The sequence below is a fragment of the Acinonyx jubatus genome, chromosome D2 (genome assembly GCF_027475565.1).
Source record: "Acinonyx jubatus isolate Ajub_Pintada_27869175 chromosome D2, VMU_Ajub_asm_v1.0, whole genome shotgun sequence".
Classification (NCBI taxonomy): domain Eukaryota; kingdom Metazoa; phylum Chordata; class Mammalia; order Carnivora; family Felidae; genus Acinonyx; species Acinonyx jubatus.
The window spans coordinates 21,784,871-21,803,399 of record NC_069393.1 but is presented as its reverse complement, the minus strand read 5'-3'; the positions used below and the strand labels follow the sequence as shown (position 1 = coordinate 21,803,399).

Genomic DNA, 18,529 nt, shown 5'->3' with positions numbered 1-18,529 from the left:
AATAAGGCTGATTATAATTTTTTTTAAATACTCCATTTTAGGCCCATAAAGAGAGGGGATATTCTGCCCCCAGAAAAAGGCCGAGAGGTTGCAAAGGAGCTGGGCATACCGTACTATGAGACAAGCGTGTTTGACCAGTTCGGAATCAAGGACGTGTTTGACAATGCGATCCGAGCAGCGCTGATTTCCCGCCGACACCTGCAGTTCTGGAAATCCCACCTAAAGAAAGTCCAGAAGCCTTTACTTCAGGCACCATTCCTACCTCCAAAAGCCCCTCCGCCGGTTATCAAGGTTCCAGAATGTCCCTCCATGGGGACAAGCGAAGCTGCCTGTTTACTGGACAATCCTCTGTGTGCCGACGTCCTGTTCATCCTTCAGGACCAAGAGCACATCTTTGCACATCGAATTTACCTCGCTACCTCCTCTTCCAAATTTTATGATCTTTTTTTAATGGAATGTGAAGAAACCCCAAATTGGAGCGAAGGAGCTGGTGAGAAAGAGAAGCAGAGCAGGGATTGCCAGGGGCGGGCATTGAGCCTTGACCCAGACGAGGAGCGGGAGGAAGGAACGCCAAGGACCCCTCAGGCCAATCAGTGGAAGGCCTCCAGCCAGAACCTGTCCCAGCAGGAGAGTCTGGCTCTGGAAGGCGAGAGCTCGACTCCGGAGACACAGACCTTATCAGGCTGGAGCAAGGGGTTCCTTGGCATGCACAAGGAAATGCAAGCCAATCCCATTTCAAAGCGCGTGGGCCCTGTCACTGTGGTCAGGATGGACTCCTCCGTCCAGCCAGGCCCTTTCCGGACCCTGCTCCAGTTTCTTTATACGGGACAACTGGATGAAAAGGAAAAGGACTTGGTGGGCCTGGCTCAGATCGCAGAGGTTCTGGAGATGTTTGATTTGAGGATGATGGTGGAAAACATCATGAACAAGGAAGCCTTCATGAACCAGGAGATTACAAAAGCATTTCATGTCAGGAAGGCCAATCGGATAAAAGAGTGCCTCAGCAAAGGGTCGTTCTCAGGTGAGGGGTCCAACGGTAAAGTCATCGATCCCTTTGGTTGTGATTTATCAAACATTAGCTGTTCCCAAATAGGCAAGAGAGTAACCAGCACTAACATGTGTCCATGCTTATTTTTTTATGTAACCTTCTAGTTTGCGTGTATCCATCTATTTAATTCTTATCAGACTAATGGGCCAAATACTATTCCATTTTGAAGATGGGGAAATTGACAGGGAGGTTAGGCATATTGCCTCCAGGTTGTACAGTAGTAAATGGTAGAGCCAGGATTTGCACACAAGCTGCCCTCTAAAGTACCCTCACGGCGCTTCTCAGTTAGGTCACATTCCTCCTGAGCCAGAGCAAGTCAGCTCGATGTTCAACTCCTTCAGGCTCCCTTCCCTGACCACATCTGATCTCCACTGACCTTTTGGCCTTGAAATCCTTGAGGTGATTTTGGCAACCCGCTGCCTTCGTATCAAGGGTGCCTCATCTGTCCAGTTCCCCTCCCTATCCTTTCTCGCACTCTACCACCCTACACTTCTCTATTTCTCTTGCCTCTTCTTTATCCTTGATAGCTATGCTGTATGCTGACCACAGTGCCCTCACATAATTGCTTGTTTGTTTCTACTAAATTCTGAAATAGCCTTCTGTGTGTGTGAGTGTGTGTGTGTGTGTGTGTGTGTGTGTGTATTTCATTGTTAAAATTTGACTTCCTGACTTTTATTTACATGGATACTTCCATTTTGTCTTTATCTTTCATAATGCCTTGGTAGTACATATTTAGTACTATACATTCAGTAATTGATTACTGAGTCTGTTCATTAATTTTAAAACTTATGAATAATATTTACTTGAAATATTGACCATCATGAAATAGAAACAATCATGAAAAGAAATGTTACAAACCTGCAGTAAACAATGGACCTTAAGTGAAATGGATTGAATCGCCCTCCCCTTAATGCAAAGGCATAATGACCAAATACAACATGGAACTTCAACTGGATTGTCTTAAAAAAAAAAAACCTATAAATACAATTTAGAGATAATTGGAAAATTTTGAGTATGAACTAGACGATGATATTACTAATTTTCCTAGGAGTAATAATGATATGATTATCTAGAAGTATATTCTTATTTTTAGAAAACTCTTGATAAAGTAGTTAGAAGTGTCATGCTGTTAAAAATGTCTACACACATAGGGGCACGTGGGTGGCTCAGTTGGTTAAGTGTCCGACTTCCGCTCAGGTCATGATCTCACAGTTGATGAGTTCAAGTGCTGCATTGGGCTCTGTGCTGACAGCTCAGAGCCTGGAGCCTGCTTCAGATTCTGTGTCTCTCTCTCTCTTTGCCCCTCCCCCACTCAGGCTCTGTCTCTCTCTGTCTCAAAAATAAATATAAATATTTAAAAAATGTTTACACACGTATATATACACATACACACATATTCACTACGTATACACACACACATACTCATTCACCCATAGTTAAAGCAAACATGGCAAAATGTTAACAGTGTGATAAATGAGTTATCATTGTACTGTTTCTTCCACTGTTCCATATGTTTGAAATTTTTCATAGTAAGAGAGAAAAACTATTCCTCTCCTTTATGTTACCATGTGGTTCAGAGAATTTGTATCATGATCTCATGTATCATCTTATATACTTACTCCTCAATCCTTGGATGACATAGAGGGATCTGGGTGTAGTGGTTGATACCAAATCACTAAGTAGAGACACGGAAAAGAGAGTAAGAGACGCAGGTTGGTGACTGTGGGTTGAACTCTCAGCAAAGCTGGCTCATGGTTATGTTTCTTCGATCTTTGGGCAGATGTGACGTTCAGGTTGGATGATGGAGCCATCAGTGCCCACAAACCATTGCTGATCTGTAGCTGCAAGTGGATGGCTGCCATGTTTGGGGGCTCATTTGTGGAAAGCACCAACAGTGAGGTATGTGCCTTCCGAGAAGCCTAAGTAGTATCTTTATGACTGTGTGTGTGTTTGGTTAACCAGACGACTTCAGCTCTTCAACTGCTTCCATGGAGGTCACCCTCTTCTTAATTTTGCTGTTATGGGGAGCCATGGTCCGCTGTTCACTCGTGGTGTGTGAGCACCTGAGTGGTACCTGCGCATCACCCTTTTATGGTCACTGCTGTCATTTGTAAAACATGATCAGCTATACTTTTTTCAAATGTCACCAAGCAAGACACTATCAAACTCACATGCAATTGGGGCAGTCTGTCTTCCAGAAGTTCGGGGTGGTGAAAAGTTTCTTCGCTTACCCGCATCCTGGGCTCAGCTGAGCCCCCAACCAGACGACGGCCCTTGAGAAGCCACATTCTTGTGCCCCTGTCTTCTCATCTGCACCATGAGGGGTGCACTGGATGGCCCTCGCCATCTCCTTGAGCTACAGCATCCCCCGAGGCACTGCCCCGACTCGTCTTCTCCAAGTCTTTGTTAACTGGAGGAAGACAGTAATGGAGCAAATGGTCATTCCTCTGAACACACCGCTGTCAATGCTTAGGTCTAGTGGAAGCCACTGAGTCACTTCTCAGACGCTGGCCCTATCTCCGAATAAAAGATATTCTTAGAGCAGAGTAAGCAGTATCTTGAAACCATTCTGTGTTCATCTTTTTACAAACCCTGTTGGAAAAGAAAGAAAAATTCCATTCAAGCACTTCTAACTTTAGTCTAGAAGAGCAAGCATTTTTGTTGAGTTCTGAAAGTATTTTTTAACCATCTTTTTTTTAAAGGGGGACACCCCATCAAGTTTATTGTCCTAAGAGGCTCGCTTTGCTGATCTCAGCATCTCTCCACACTTTTAAAAGAAATAGAGAAAACAAGAGCTAACTTCTCGAAAGGGGCACTCACACCAGAAATCTAAGCACTCCCACAGTGACCCGGGAGCCTGCATTTGCATCCCCAAGTAGGGAAGCAGAGTCACGGCCTCACAAGCAGGGATGGCTGGGGCAGAGGAGGTCACTAGGCCACCTCCCGCTTTCAGAACAAACTGCAGCTGCTCCTAAACCAACTCCCAGCAAAAGGCTGTCTGCTGTGGGGGGGAGGAGAAATGTTAGGATTGTTCTGATGACCTTGCTAGCTGTCTGCCAGCCTTTATAAGCCCGGAGGTCTGCAGCTGTGAGTAGTGAAGTCTTTCCTGTGCCACCAAAGATGTTTCCGAGCCATGTCACTGAAACTACGCCAGCGTGGTAGAGGCCGCCCAGTGAAGGGCGCAGGGCTTGAATCTCAGCTCCTCCACGTATAAGCTGTGTGGCCCTGGGCATCCTCCCTCTCTGGAAAGCAGGATAATAGCCACAGTGTGGTGGTGAAGTGCAAAAGTCAACACTCGCAGATCCTCATGAGCATTAAGTAAATGGTCGCTGCCATTAGTGTTATTTTGATGTCGGTCGTGTTCATATTCTTTCACTCTCACTTCCAAGAAAATTTGGGGAAGCCACCGATTAATAAGCCTTCATCCGAATGGCACTTCACCGGCTCCAGTAATCTCCAGAGATGAAGAGCCCGGAGGCTTGCTTCCCTTATGTGTCCAGCTCACTGAAATGTGTGCTGATTGTGCAGCAGAGCACCTGCTACTGACCCAGCAGAGAATTTGATCAAGGTCAGGAACCCAGGCACAAAGAGACACTGTCAGAGCTGACCTCACAAATGCTAATCCCCTTTATCCCTTCCCAGAATGGACTGTAATCGTCTCCAGATTAAAATGGGCAGGAGAGGTGACCAAAACAAAAACTTGGCAGTGAACATGAATGCACTCGTCTATGGTTAACAGCCTCTCTTGGAGGGGGCCACCTGTTTAGCACTACCTCTTAGAAAGACTAGGTCATTTGCCACTTAGAACGATAGCTGAGGTTAATAGGTATGGAGGCTTCTACCCAGCTTAGAAGACAGAGACCATGGACCCAAGCAACAGGAGGTCTGTGCCAAATTCCTTTAGCCAGTGAATCAGGAATGCCATGAGCTGTTGACATGTGTGCCCTCATCTGCCCCTTCTCTTGATTTCCAGAGTAGACTATAATGGTTATATAGTTTGAACTCTAGTCTCAGTTTGACCTTGGGAAAGCGACCAGCCCTCTCCAAACCTGTGTCCTCATCTTTAATATGGGGATAACAAGAGAACCTTCTTCAGAGGGCAGATAAGTCATGAGAGTACATGTGTGAAACATGGAATTTGGTGCTTGGAACATATGAAAGCTCAAGAAATGTCGGTGACCATTGTCCTGGAGGATCCTTGTTAAATTCTTTCCATGAGTAATTGAAAGTCTTTGTCCCCTGAAAGCCCCAAGTTAAAAAAAAACCCCAGTTCCACACTTCCTAAACCAGCCAAGTGTGGTGGACGGGTCACGGGGAGGGACAAACATCAGTTAAATGCTCAGTAAATATTCCATGACTTGGGATCTGTCCTTTGTAGGCCACCTTTTAACTCTTTATTGTCCTGTGAAAACCTGACTTCCCGAACCTCAAATTCAGTCTTTCTTTCTTTTTGGCATTAACAGAATTCTCATACATATCCAGAAAGGAATAAGATATACCCATTGACGTTACTTTAACATTTTTTGTCATTTAATATTTAAGAAGACATTGTATTTTACTTCTATTTTTCTCATTACTTTTAATGTAGCAGTAAGCATAATTCTCTCCCCAGAGGTGCTCAGCAAGTGGTTCATTAAAAATGCATGCCTGAATTGTAGTAAGCAATGCTCTGAATCTGGAAAACTTTCTCATCCTCTGTGAGACTGTCTCTAATTATAAGCCTAATAGTCTGAGCTGATCTTTGCAATTAAAATTTTAAACCAACGAAACTGGAATAAGAGACGTAGTTTAGGATAGCATTAGAGTCTCTTTGCTGACTCTTATTTCTTCTAAGCTATGTCCAGCAGGTAGGATGCAAAATTCTTAATTCCATTTCTTATATAGCTTCATTTATATTGTTTTTAAAGTTCTATAAAGTAGTCTCTCCATTGTTATGCAGTTAAACATAAATGTTGAAATGACAGAAACGGGCTTAAAAAAAAAGAAACATGAGAATGGTGTGTGTTCTAAACGTGTTTTTAGTTTGTTTTCATTTGCTCTAACGGTCCTTAACATTATTTGCCCAAAAAAAGCCATCACTTCAAAAAATTGTTTGCCTTATGTTACACAAGAAGGAAAAAGCAAGCCACAGATATTGATAAATGTCAGAACATTCCAGGGGCAGCTGGGGGGCTCAGTTGGTTGAGCTTCCAACTTCGGCTCAGGTCATGATCTTGAGGCTTGTAAGTTCAAGCCCTGCATCGGGCTCTGTGCTGACAGCTTGGAGCCTGGAGCCTGCTGTGGATTCTCTGTGTCATTCTCACTCTGCCCCTCCCCCACTTACAATCTCTCTCTCTCTCTCTCTCTCTCTCTCTCTCTCTCTCTCGGTCTCAAAAATAAATAAACGTTAAAAAAAATTTTTTAATCAAATGTCAGAACACTCCAAAGACATTGAAAGTATTGGGGCAGGGCTGCTTACAGGAATCTGTCATCTCTTGTTGCTAGAAATAATTTCTTTTCACTTAGGATGTTCATTTTGTCATGACTTAGAACACAGTCTTAACAAAAAATGCTAAGGTAATATGAATATCTTCCAAATCCAGAGTCTCCGTGAAGAAGAAAAAGCTGAAGGTTATCACCTCTTCCAAATCTCTCCCATGTAACAGATGAGGAAACCGAGGGTCAGAGAGGGAGAATGATTAGTCAAAGGTCACACTCATTTTAGTGACAAACCCCCAGGCCTTTCCCAGCCTCTTGCCCTGGCATCTAAGACGTTGTTTTCAAAATAGCAGACCTCCCCGTAGCTGAGAGAGCAGGTTTTCACAGAAAGCTCTGCGACTTTTTATATTTATGATCACTAACACTTTATCACACTTAGGACTTTGTAAAATGTACATACCTTCACTACCAAAATGGTCCAAATTTTAAAGTTTCACAACTTAACCTTCAATTATGTATAAAATTGTACTAATCCAAACACGATCTGCATAAGATAAATGCATGTGTACATAAACGTATATGTATGTAAGCATATGCACAGGTACAACTGATATTAGATTCACTGGAATAGGAATTAATTACAATACAACAGCTTCTTTATTTTAAAATCACACCAGTAACAGTGTCTACTTGCCAGGTTCTATCTACTGTAGAGGTTGCCTAGAAACTTGAAATGAAGACCTTTGTCAAATCCTTGATGGTAGTAACCCATACAGCTTATTTACCAAATCATAATTGTTTTCATTGACTGTGTCTGAAAGGGTGTGTGTGTGGAATTTTCTTACTATTTCTGGGAAGTTCTTTGGGCCTTCCCTCTGATACATAAAGAGAAAGCTCTGTCTGAAAGGACAGTCCCTGTCTGAAGTGGCTGGTGGCCATGCAGAAGAATGACATAGAAGGCTGAGATAGCTTAAATGATTCTGGAACCACAACACTAGAATGCATTGACCATGAGACCCATGTAGATTGTGGAGAGAGAGAGAAGGAGGGAGAGATTAGATGTATAATAGAGATGTAATCATCTTTCTGTGGTATATAGAGGTTTGCTAAGCACCAGAAATCAGAAGTTTGTAACTGCTTATCCTTCTCAACTTAAAATCTGATTCTTAAAAACTGTTAATGAAATACAGTACTTTATTATACTGTGAGCCAAACAAACCTTTGCTTCCTTGCCATGAAGGGTTTCTTGTACTGCACAGTGGCTCTGACCACAGACCTTAGAATTATGCTCCCTAAGTTCAAATCCCAGACACTGACTAGCTCTGTGACCTTGGATTTGGGACTTAACCTCCCTGAACCTCAATTTCCATACTTGTAAAATGGCAAAAATAATAGTCTCTTCTTCCTGGGGAGGATATAAGGATCAGAGTAGATCACAGTACCTTGTGTATAAGAAGCCTTCAATTTTTATCATTATCATTCCAGTAGCTAATACCAATGGTACTGTTCTGTACTGTGCCGGGGTCCGTCTTGTAGAGTTACTTAGAGTCTCTATGCTGCCCAGCAGTGTGCATCCTCATTGATCCATGCCTTGGTTCTCTAGTGAACTCCAGCATATATTAATATTAGCAACAACTACAGGTACTCAGGAGACAGATTAGGTAAATCCTACAAAGAAGATGCCCAACCAACTATTCCCCAGATGTCCCAGGTAAGGATTTCTCTGGGTTCTCTGAATCTACTGATACCTGATAATGTTCCGATAATTTTGAATCTATGCGGTCATGTCATAGGAAAAACAATGAAGTGTGTGTATTGTGTTAGCCGCTATCGATAGAACGTTGGAATTGAGCCAGTCACTGTGGCAACTAGGTGGTTCCTCATCCTCTGTTTTGACATCTTAGAGAGCTGGGCTCTATCGTGTGTCAGCAACAGTGTGGTTTGCAGCTCCCCCCAACACCTGTCATGTCGCTAGGAGATTTCTTTCCCCACAATAGAGTATTATAAGGTACTTGGCAAAGAGAGCCCATAATGTCATCATACATTTACAGCCCATTTGCCTGATTTATAAGTCCAAATAGCCATTTAAAAATTCCAAATCAGGCTTTGTCAGGCAGCCCCACTCTTTTGTCATCTACAAATCACACTGTTATGTGTAAAGCAGTAAATAGTGAATGACTTCTATACACAGCCTCAAAGCAAGTGTCCCGGACTTGCCAATATCAAATCGTGCAGTTGGGATATTTATAAGCAGTGCAGCCTGAAAATGTACCCACTGCTTTCTTCAGCAGAACTTAGCTTTTTAAATAATGTTTCAGGTGTATCTCCCGAACATAAACAAGATGTCAATGCAAGCGGTATTGGATTATCTTTATACCAAGCAGTTGTCACCTAACTTGGACCTGGACCCACTGGAATTAATTGCCTTGGCAAACAGATTTTGCCTGCCACACTTGGTTGCACTTGCAGGTAAGGCTGATGACTGGGGGCCATGCAGCGTCTGACTGTCGGGCTTGTCAAAATTACACTTAAACAAAAATAACGTTTCCAGGGAATAAAAATTAATTTTGTATCACCCAACATAGGACTGTCTTGTTCAGGGTGGTGGGAATTGATCAGATGTATCAGACAGCCCAATTCAATTCCACAAATATTTTCTTAAGCACCTACTTTGTGCTAGGCCCTGTTGGGTGATGCAGTTATCAAGATGAATAACGCATGATCCCTGCTCTTGAGACCGATGCTCTATGCACTCTGCCTCATTTGTGGACCATGGAATTTGAAATAAAACTATTGTGTCCATATTATCCCCATAATGTGTGCTCAGACACAGTCTCTAAGAAAGAGGCAGTAGGAGGCAGTGGCTAAGAACATAGGCTACAGAGCCAGATTTCTCGGGCTCAGATCCTGACTCCACCATTTCCTGGCTAGATGACTTCACACTTAACCACTGTGTCTCCGCTTTCTCTCTCTTTGGAATGGGGACCATGTTATTCTACTGTAGAGTTGTTACGAAGATTAAGGAGTTAAGATATATATATAAAGTTCTCAGAACAGTGTCTGGCACCTAGTAAGCATTATGTAAGTGTTTTTTTTTTTTTTAAAGCTATTTTAGAAAATGTTCTGACATTGTCAAGAGCATTTTGGGAGAAAGAAAAAAGGGGGACTTGGCTTCACTTCTCAAAATCTATGTGTCATTTCTGGATTTGTTCGGCTGGTAAGCTGAAACAGGTCTAAATAGGATATATATATTCACATACCTTTTTTTTTAAATGTAAACCTTCATCTTCATTCACTGCAGGTGTCAGTTAGCAATCTGGGTGTTTGTCACTACGTTAGCTGATGCCTGTTAGTCGTGAAAGCAGAAATAGTGCCAGTTTCATACATTGGCCTGCCTGTCCCCCTCATGCGGAAAAGTGCCTGAGCATATTAGCTTCCCAGTAAATACCTGTTGAATCATTAAGTGAATGAAAATGAATGTCAGAACAAACTAACTGGTCTTATCTGCACTTGACTTTCTGGCAGTGTCTTTAGAAAAGAAAATGTATTCCTCTGGACTCCAGGTTTCTACCAGGAGATCAAAGTCCTCCTTGCCTTGCTTCTTCCCCCACTGGAAAGAAAGAAAGAGATTGTTGAAGCATTGCTATTTGACTTTTTAAAAACTATTTTTAACCAGTACATCCAGAGTGTACTTATTTTTTAAATGCTAACTCTAGTAGGCTGCAGGAAGCAGTTCCTTTTTTCAGAGGTAGAGATTCTGATCCATTTGACTATCCAGTTTTTACAAGTATTTATCCTCTGAGGATGAACTGATTTTTTTTTAAATAGTCAAAACCAATTTGGAGCCAGATATGCTGAAGAAGGTTTGTGATTAATCTTAAAATAATGCCATTTCTGCTTAAATATTAAGTATGGTGATGAAAACATGGACTGACTTCTCCGTGAAAGGAACTGAATCAAAGAGAGCTTCTTGGGTAAACGACAGACTTCTGTGCATCTTTCCTTTTGTTATTAAATGCTATCATTACTATTATGATTAATATAGAGCTTCCTAAGAAAATTCCCTTAATCATTTATAGTGTTTGGTTAGTACAGAGTGTTTAGAACATGTTTTTTTTTTAAAAAATCAGTTTGTGGCGTGAAAATGCTTTGCAAACCTACATGTTAAAGGAATGTCAAGAAATGTTGCTATTAACTTGAAATGAAAAAGTCCAATGACTTCTTTGGAAAATTTAGTCCCAAATAGTTCTTTGTCAGTCCAGCCAAGGAAGATTGTGCCAAAGAAACCATTCAAACATAGATCTCGTATTGACCAGATAGAGGCATGTTGACTAAGACGTACGTAGAGCCAGAACAGAAGGTAAGCATGATTAAGACAGTTTATTGGACTAGAAGAATAGATGCAGTGGCTAGAGATGAAAAAAGCACCTTGACATCAAGGAGCTAGAAATGGGAGCCTAGATTGTACCCACACAGGTCAATCCCAAATGTAGGTGATGGCCCCAAACAGAGGCAAAGACAGTTCAGTCTCAGAGCCACTATTCCAATTCAGCTTCCAAGCCTTGGACGCAGCTCCCAGGCTTAAGTAGCTCTCCCAACCATATTTTTGTTACCTCTGGGTGAAGGTCTCCCCAGTCTTTAGACTCTAAGAAGCTGAGCAATAAAGATGTCACCCATCTTCAGCTGTTGAGACAGACATAGGCATTCAAATTTTTAATTCCCCATATGGATCCATTCCTCTGATACTCAGTCCCTCCACTGTCAGAGACTGTTGAGAATTGGAGTGATAGGAGTGGAGAAACTGTGAAACAGGAAGATAGCAGAGAGTCTAGAGGATTCTATGAAGGCGCTGGATTCTCCAGAGCAGAACTATCCGATAGAACTTTCCGCAGGGATGGAAATGTTCTGCATCTGTGTTGCCCAATATACATGTGGCTATTGAGCACTTCAGTGTGACTGAGGGTGTGAATTTTTAATTTTAGTTAATTTTAATTTAAGTTGAACTTGTCTCATGTGGCCGGTAGTTACCATACTGGACAGCAAAGGTCTGGAGGACTCTGGCTATTTCAGAAGAGCAAACGAGTGTCCCACAGTTGTTGGTACAGTGGCTGGAGACCAGAATTCCCCATGCTGACAGGCCACCCTGAGCTGAGTTTAGATGGCTACCAGAGCTGTGTCCCATACTTCCTCTTCAGTTAGGTGGTCCCAGACCAGACCCTCTAGGCGAGATGTCTGGCTTACAGGGTATGGTTCAACTTTCTCCTGTTCTGTCTCTTCCCCAGAGCAGTATGCTGTTCAGGAGCTGACGAAGGCCGCAATGAGCGGCGTGGGCATCGACGGGGAAGTGCTCTCTTATTTGGAACTGGCCCAGGTCTGTAACAGTTTGCCTTTCACCTTTTCAGTGTGTTCAACCAGTTCATTTAATGCTGATAAAACATTCCGCTGTTGCATCTGTCTAAATAAAGATGTCACCACTGAGTCACAGAGGGCCCTGTGTACACTGAGAAGATCTGAGAGTTTCATGTTTCATGCACCATTCACCCTGCTGGGCTTCGTTTGAGAAAACAACAAGGACCCTACCCCACGCCAGCCCCATTGTCCCCCGAGGCACCAGCTTCACATGTGGGAGAACAACGTGGGGCATGATAGGGGAAGGTTTTGTCTCTCCTTGTTTGAATTCTTGGACACATATTGGCCAAGATCAGACAGTTTCTAGAACTCCACGAAGCCCTGTAATGCCCTACATCTTACTGCAGCTCTCCCGGGGTTTTCCAAAATCAGTATTTGTTAATATCAATATTGTGATTCCATAATCCCAGTACACACTTGCACTCTTCCAGCGAGGACCCAAGATCCAGCTCCAGCTTTGTCATGCATAACTTACTCAAGGCACAAAGCTAAACTCTGCCTCAGTTTCCTTATCATCCTGTCAACCTTACAGATTATTTTGAGAATCAAGTGGGAAAGAATGTCCAAGAAAGAGCAGTGAAGAGTAGAAGCCCTCTCACAATACAAGGCACCCATGCGGGATGCTTACTCCCTGGCATAGACTTCACTGACAATGAGTTTACGGAGGAACTAAGAAAAAATTCTTCAGTCCTTTGTTCAGCCCACTGGCTTTGGTTTTCGCTCCCTTTCTGTGTTAGGGTGATGGTTTACTAAGTCTTAGATCCTTCTCAGTTAAGGGAGAGGAAGTGGTTTCAGGGAGAAGGGGGGAGGAAGTAGCAGGCCAAGATGGCTGGGATTCCCAAGGGGAAAAGGCAGAAGAGGACTTTACAGCAACCTGCTCATTGTAACTTACCATGCAACAAGTATTTTTATTTTCTCCCCACATATCAGACACCACCCTAGACAAAAGGACATGTGGCTACAAATGGTATGGGCAATCATACGCAGTGAGAGAAATAGAAGCATGAATTACTAAAATCCAATGGGAAACACAGCCTAGTAGAAGTTACAATTAAAACCAAGAACAGACATCTGTTGCAGTAGGATTAGCAAGCTCCCATCAAAACCAGGGGTGCCTGGGTGGCTCAGTAGGCCAGGGGTCAACCTCGGCTCAGGTCATGACCTCATGGTTTGTGGGTTGGAGTCCCGCATCAAGGTCTGTGCTGACAGCTCAGAGCCTGGATCCTGCTTCGGATTTTGTGTCTTACCCTCTCTCTGCCTCTCCCCTGCTCACGCTCTGTCTCTCTCTGTCTCTCAAAAGTAAAATGTTAAAAAAAAATTTTTTTAACTGGTTGTCCATACTTGGAATCTGAGGTCTTTTGAAACAGGTCTGGAGCATAGTTTACAACTTGTGCTCTCTCCGGTAAATACTCCTCCTGGAGAAAAATAAAATGACCCAGAATTCCATATAGGGCGAGGCCACTTGAGGTAATGATTTGCAGTTGTGTTGATTTGCTCTGTGTCCCTGCCCTGACATGCGTTGGCAGGAAGAGTTGAGGATGGCGTCTTCCATATCTTAGCTCATTCATTAGACCCTAGCCTAGTGGCATGCTGGGCTTGTTTCACAATGAGCCTGGGGACAGGTGAGACCCTGATCTGTTGTTGCATTTTCCAGTTTCCATGGTGTAAATCCCCCCACCTTAACAACGTGAAATTGCTGAACTCAGAGTAGGGAAGAAATAGGCACAACTGACTCCCTTGGGCGGGTGCAGGCCAACTCCAGGACACCAGTGCCCTAATCTTACTTTCCGAAAGAAACCTGATATCAGGAGAAGTTGGAAGCATCAGCCAAAATTGTCTATAATGTTGGGGTTGCAATTCTCAGAATTTCTTGAGTTATTTTCTGAGGACTTCGCCTTTCTTCTGGGCCTTTGTTCACGGTAGAGACGTGGGTAGAGAGGAAGCACCCTGTCACTTTCGGGGCTTCACCCAATCAAAGAAACCTCAGGATCAACAAACTGAATGGATGTCTGAGAAAGACGTTGACAGAGTGTGGGGTGTGGAGTAGACCTGCCAAATTTGGGGAGAAATGGGGAGGTGACTGTCGATCTTTGAGCACGAAGTCTGTTCTGATCACAGCTCCCTCAGCTGCTACCTCCCCAGGCACCTGCTCAGAAAGGAGATGCTGTGAGTGTCGACTCCCTGCCACCCTGCCCACACCACCCCCTCTTCTCAGGTAACCAAAGGACAGGTATAGGACAGTTACACATTCTGCAGTCTCCTCTTTCAGATCTTCGGCCCCAGCAAGTTGAGCTCTGACATGCGACACAGAGTGCTCCATCGCCTAGGCTTCCTTAAACAGAGTTGGTGTCCCTGCTCCACTGCTGGCTGGCACCTTCCTGAGGCCACGGTCATTTCTCGCGAGTGGGCCAGCGATGGGGGAGGCTGGGAGATAAGGCGCGCTCTCAGCTCCTGATCTGGCATGGTGATTATTTTCGGTGCGCCTATCACAGGGGCAAGGAAGGGTGTGCCAAACACTATATTTGGCTGGCGTTGGAACCATGGCCAAAGTCAAAACGTTGTAGTCAAAACAAGAGGTTTAGGGGCGCGTGGGTGGCGCAGTCAGTTAAGCATCCGACTTCAGCCAGGTCACGATCTCGCTGTCCGGGAGTTCGAGCCCCGCGTCAGGCTCTGGGCTGATGGCTCAGAGCCTGGAGCCTGTTTCCAATTCTGTGTCTCCCTCTCTCTCTGCCCCTCCCCCGTTCATGCTCTGTCTCTCTCTGTCCCAAAAATAAATAAACGTTCAAAAAAAGAAAATTTTAAAAAATAAAAATTAAAAAAACAAGAGGTTTACTGAATTAGTCACACAGGCCCTTTATCTCTTTCACCCCTCTCATGGCTTCCTATTCTTTGTGGCCCCACTTTAGAAAGCAGAGTCTGACCCCCCCCCCCTTTTTGGTCACTTCCCTGTAGTTCCACAACGCCCACCAGTTGGCCGCCTGGTGTTTGCACCACATCTGCACCAACTACAACAGCGTTTGTTCCAAGTTCCGCAAGGAAATCAAATCGAAATCTGCAGGTGAGACTGTGGGTCCCTATGTGTCCAGCTCTCATTGCCTCCAACCGAAGCATTTACCTCTGTGCCCTTGGGAAGGTCCATGAGCAGCAGGCAGCTCATGGAGAATTCCTTGTGACTGGCTGGCAGTCACATGCATGTGATGTGACACAAGGACTTGTGGGTTGGGAATTCTCTTTGAAGAACTTCATCCTTGAGGGATTTGGGTGGAGTGGGGATCGGGGTTCCCTGCTGCACAGCCTGCCGAGGTTGTTGCTCGTCCTTGTCTAGGGGGGCATGCCTAGGGCCAAGCCTACACTCTGAAGTCAGGCGGTCCTGGGTTCAGGTTCTCTGTGCCCGGCTACTTCAGGCAAGTGATGGTAACTCTCAAAACTTGCCTGTCACTATCTGCAAATGGTCCTACACACCGGGCTGTTGAGAGAATACATAAGAGAGCATGTATGAGAAGCATTAGGCACAGAACCTAGAATATAGAAGCATTCAATGAACCAAGAGTATTATCATCTTCATCTTTCCTTCATCAGACAACCAGGAATACTTTGAGCGGCACCGCTGGCCCCCTGTGTGGTACCTGAAGGAAGAAGACCACTACCAGCGCGTGAAAAGGGAACGAGAGAAGGAAGACATTGCACTAAATAAACATCACTCGAGACGGAAGTGGTGCTTCTGGAATTCATCTCCAGCAGTCGCCTGAGGAGGAAGAGAAACAAAAATCAGTAATCTGACACACACTTTTAAAAGCACTACTGTAAAATTAGTCCTATTATTAGAGATAAGTCGTAGTTCAGGTTTCAGGCACTGATCTTCCTCCACTTTTGTGCATTTATCTTTGTTGGGATCAAAGCACAAGCCTCCCCATCAATGAGCCTGGACAAAAAGGGAAGTTGACGCTCGCTGCATTCCTTAAACCTATATGTATATTTTTTGTTAGAAGGCTTAATAAACTTTAGTCCGTTATTCCGTTTGTTTTTATACAAAGGAAAAAAAATCCAGCTTTCATGTTTCAAATTCCAAATTGGAAAATATTTTTATATGGTCTCTTGTATTTTGTTGAACTGAAAATACTATGTATTACTTTATTTTACAGGCCACAAATTAACCATGAAGTCACCCTGTGATTCTCTGCCCACATGACCACCAAGCATTATTACATAATTAGAGGGTTATCCTCTCGTTGTAAAGTAAAGGGTTGGAATGAAATTCCCCCAAGCGCAAGTTAGAGAGTGTTTAATCTTTGTTCTGCTGAATAACATTGGTATAATTACCAAGTCAACTCCAAGAATGTGTATTTGCAATATTTGCCGTGTAAGTGCTAGTAATTATATGGTTATATGTGCCATGTAAAATACAGTGATATCAAATCTTCTGTTGTTTAAAATGTCCAGATTCAAGAGGATAATCTTTATAATCATTAGAAGGGCTTATTAAATCCCAGCATTATCCAGGGCAAACCCACCAGTGGACCTGAATACAAAAGATACCATAAGAGTGTTGGTGTTTGGATTGCTGTGTTCGGGTTTGTGTCACGCAGTATTCCTTGATCTTGCCATGCTTCTGCATGCAGATTCTCTAATGACTTGAATCGAGATGGGCGAGGGAAAGATCTCCAGACTTTGTCCCATCGTCTTTCCAACCGAAACAGGCTTCCTCAGGTCTCTCACCTGCAGCCAACTTCACTTTGTAAGACACGCATTTTTAACTCTTCCCAGGGAAAATTCATGCCACTGTAGAAGTAGGCTGAGGCAGACCACCCACCCCTACTGAGATTCAGCGGGGCCTATGAAAGCGCAAAGCTGGAGGCTGGGTCGTCTGTGGTCCCTGCATTCTCCAACGCAGACAGGAATCTTATTCCAAGAGTCTAGGAAATGGTGCTATTGTGAGTTAGTCCTGACCCTTTGTCATTCTGAGTTTTCAGTGTTAAAATAGAAAGCATTGAGCAAGGGAGCTTTATAGAAGCAGTCAATCATTGCTTCTCTGTACATTAAAACGTTACAGCACTCATACAGAGCATTTTAAGGCGACAGCTCCATACTTGCCATGGGATGTTGTATGGCAGGGGCTAGGGCTTATTTTGTTGGGAGGTCAACTTACTGATGCTAAAGGCTGTTGATTTTTTTTCTAGTTGTCGGAAGTTAGAAGAGAGTTGAGTCTAAACCCAGTGTTGACAACCATATGCATTTGAAAATCTATCCAGATTATGGATGGACATTTATTTACTGGCAGTGGATACACACCAGACACAAGAGTTTGAAGAGGCCCAGAAATGCATCACCCTCTCATGACAAAGGAGAGGGCACTAGAGTAGAGATGGATGGTTGTAAATGCTTTTACTTTAACTTTTGGTCAGTGGGGCTGTAAAGCATTAACAGAAGGAGAAAGGAGACAGAATGAGAGGATAAATGTCAAGACTCAGGACGATTTGACATATATCCCACCATAAAATGGCAACAGTTGAGTTTTTAGTGAATGGTCAGAGTTGAATTTATACAACCAAAGCTCCCATGTGATTGTAATCTTGCCAAAATATAATGGACATGTAAATGAACCTGGGGAATAAGCAATAATACCCACTAGTGTTTGTCATCAGCTACTGTAACCAAGTGGCTGGTTCATTTGGTTGATGCTGATTATGGCCTTTAACCATGGTGGTTTGTTTTCGTGTTTTTTATTTCACAAAAAGCCAATAAAACTGTTTAGCTATAAAATGCCTCCTTTTTGTTTTTAAGGACTACCAAAATATCATGTGTATAATTTTAATAGCATTAAAAAAAAAAAGTCAAAATGATAAAGGTGCTGGGTCATGGGGGCTGTGTGTGCTTCCATAACAAGGCATGTTAATGACCGTCATCTTTTTGGTATTGCCAGCAGACAATCAAATGCCAAATGAGGGATCTGGCTCTTTGTCCTTGGATAATACAGTTATGTCACTAGACATGACAGAGCATTGGAAAAAGCAGAAATGGTGTGGGGGCTCCTGGGTGGCTCAGTCAGTTAAGCGTCCAACTCCTGATTTCAGCTCAGATCATGATCTCATGTTTTGTGAGATCAAGCCCCACATTGGGCTCTGTACTGACAGCCAGAGCCTGCTTGGGATTCTCTCTCTCTCTCCCTCTCTCTGCCCCTCCCCAGCTGGTGCTCTCTCTGTCTCTCTCAAAATAAATAAATAAACGTAAAGAAAAAAAGAAATGGTGTCTCTACCCTAATGGATTTATTATAGTCTGGGTTTGGACAATTCTTCCAGCAATTAAGTGAAAGGTTGCATTTTGGTCTTATGAAGATCAATATTTTCTTTAGAAGCAAATCTAAGAAAGACTATGGGAAAATCTGTAAACAATTTCTAGACTTCTAGTTAGTATAATGTCTACCCAAACTCAGAGGAAAGAAGGGTCTCCAATGAGATCTCATAACAGCACTCTTCTGAGTGGCATATCTCCTACAACTCCATGGAAAGGAGTTGACAACTATACAAAATAACTGCAGAGAAAAGACAGTGAGATTTCCAACACCTTCCCACACCTTTCAAAGGTGGGTAGTCCATATCATGACACCATTTACATAATATATACCAATGAAGTCCTACCTATAGGAAGCACTGATCT

At 43.4% G+C, this 18,529-nt stretch overlaps 1 protein-coding gene across 10 annotated transcripts in view; it reads left to right on the top strand.

Annotated features, from left to right (window-relative positions):
- RHOBTB1 (Rho related BTB domain containing 1) overlaps window positions 1-17,635 on the top strand; it is a 121,827-nt gene extending 104,192 nt beyond the window's left edge. For all 10 annotated transcript variants that reach the window (XM_015088333.3, XM_027062072.2, XM_027062073.2 and 7 more), the window contains 6 exons: window positions 42-1,021; window positions 2,829-2,947; window positions 8,785-8,935; window positions 11,749-11,837; window positions 14,828-14,933; window positions 15,455-17,635. In XM_015088333.3, coding sequence (XP_014943819.1) covers window positions 42-1,021; window positions 2,829-2,947; window positions 8,785-8,935; window positions 11,749-11,837; window positions 14,828-14,933; window positions 15,455-15,624 — 1,615 coding nt within the window. In that variant the 3' untranslated portion in view covers window positions 15,625-17,635. The remainder of the gene's footprint in view (window positions 1-41; window positions 1,022-2,828; window positions 2,948-8,784; window positions 8,936-11,748; window positions 11,838-14,827; window positions 14,934-15,454) is intronic.
- The last annotated feature ends 894 nt before the right edge of the window (window positions 17,636-18,529 follow it).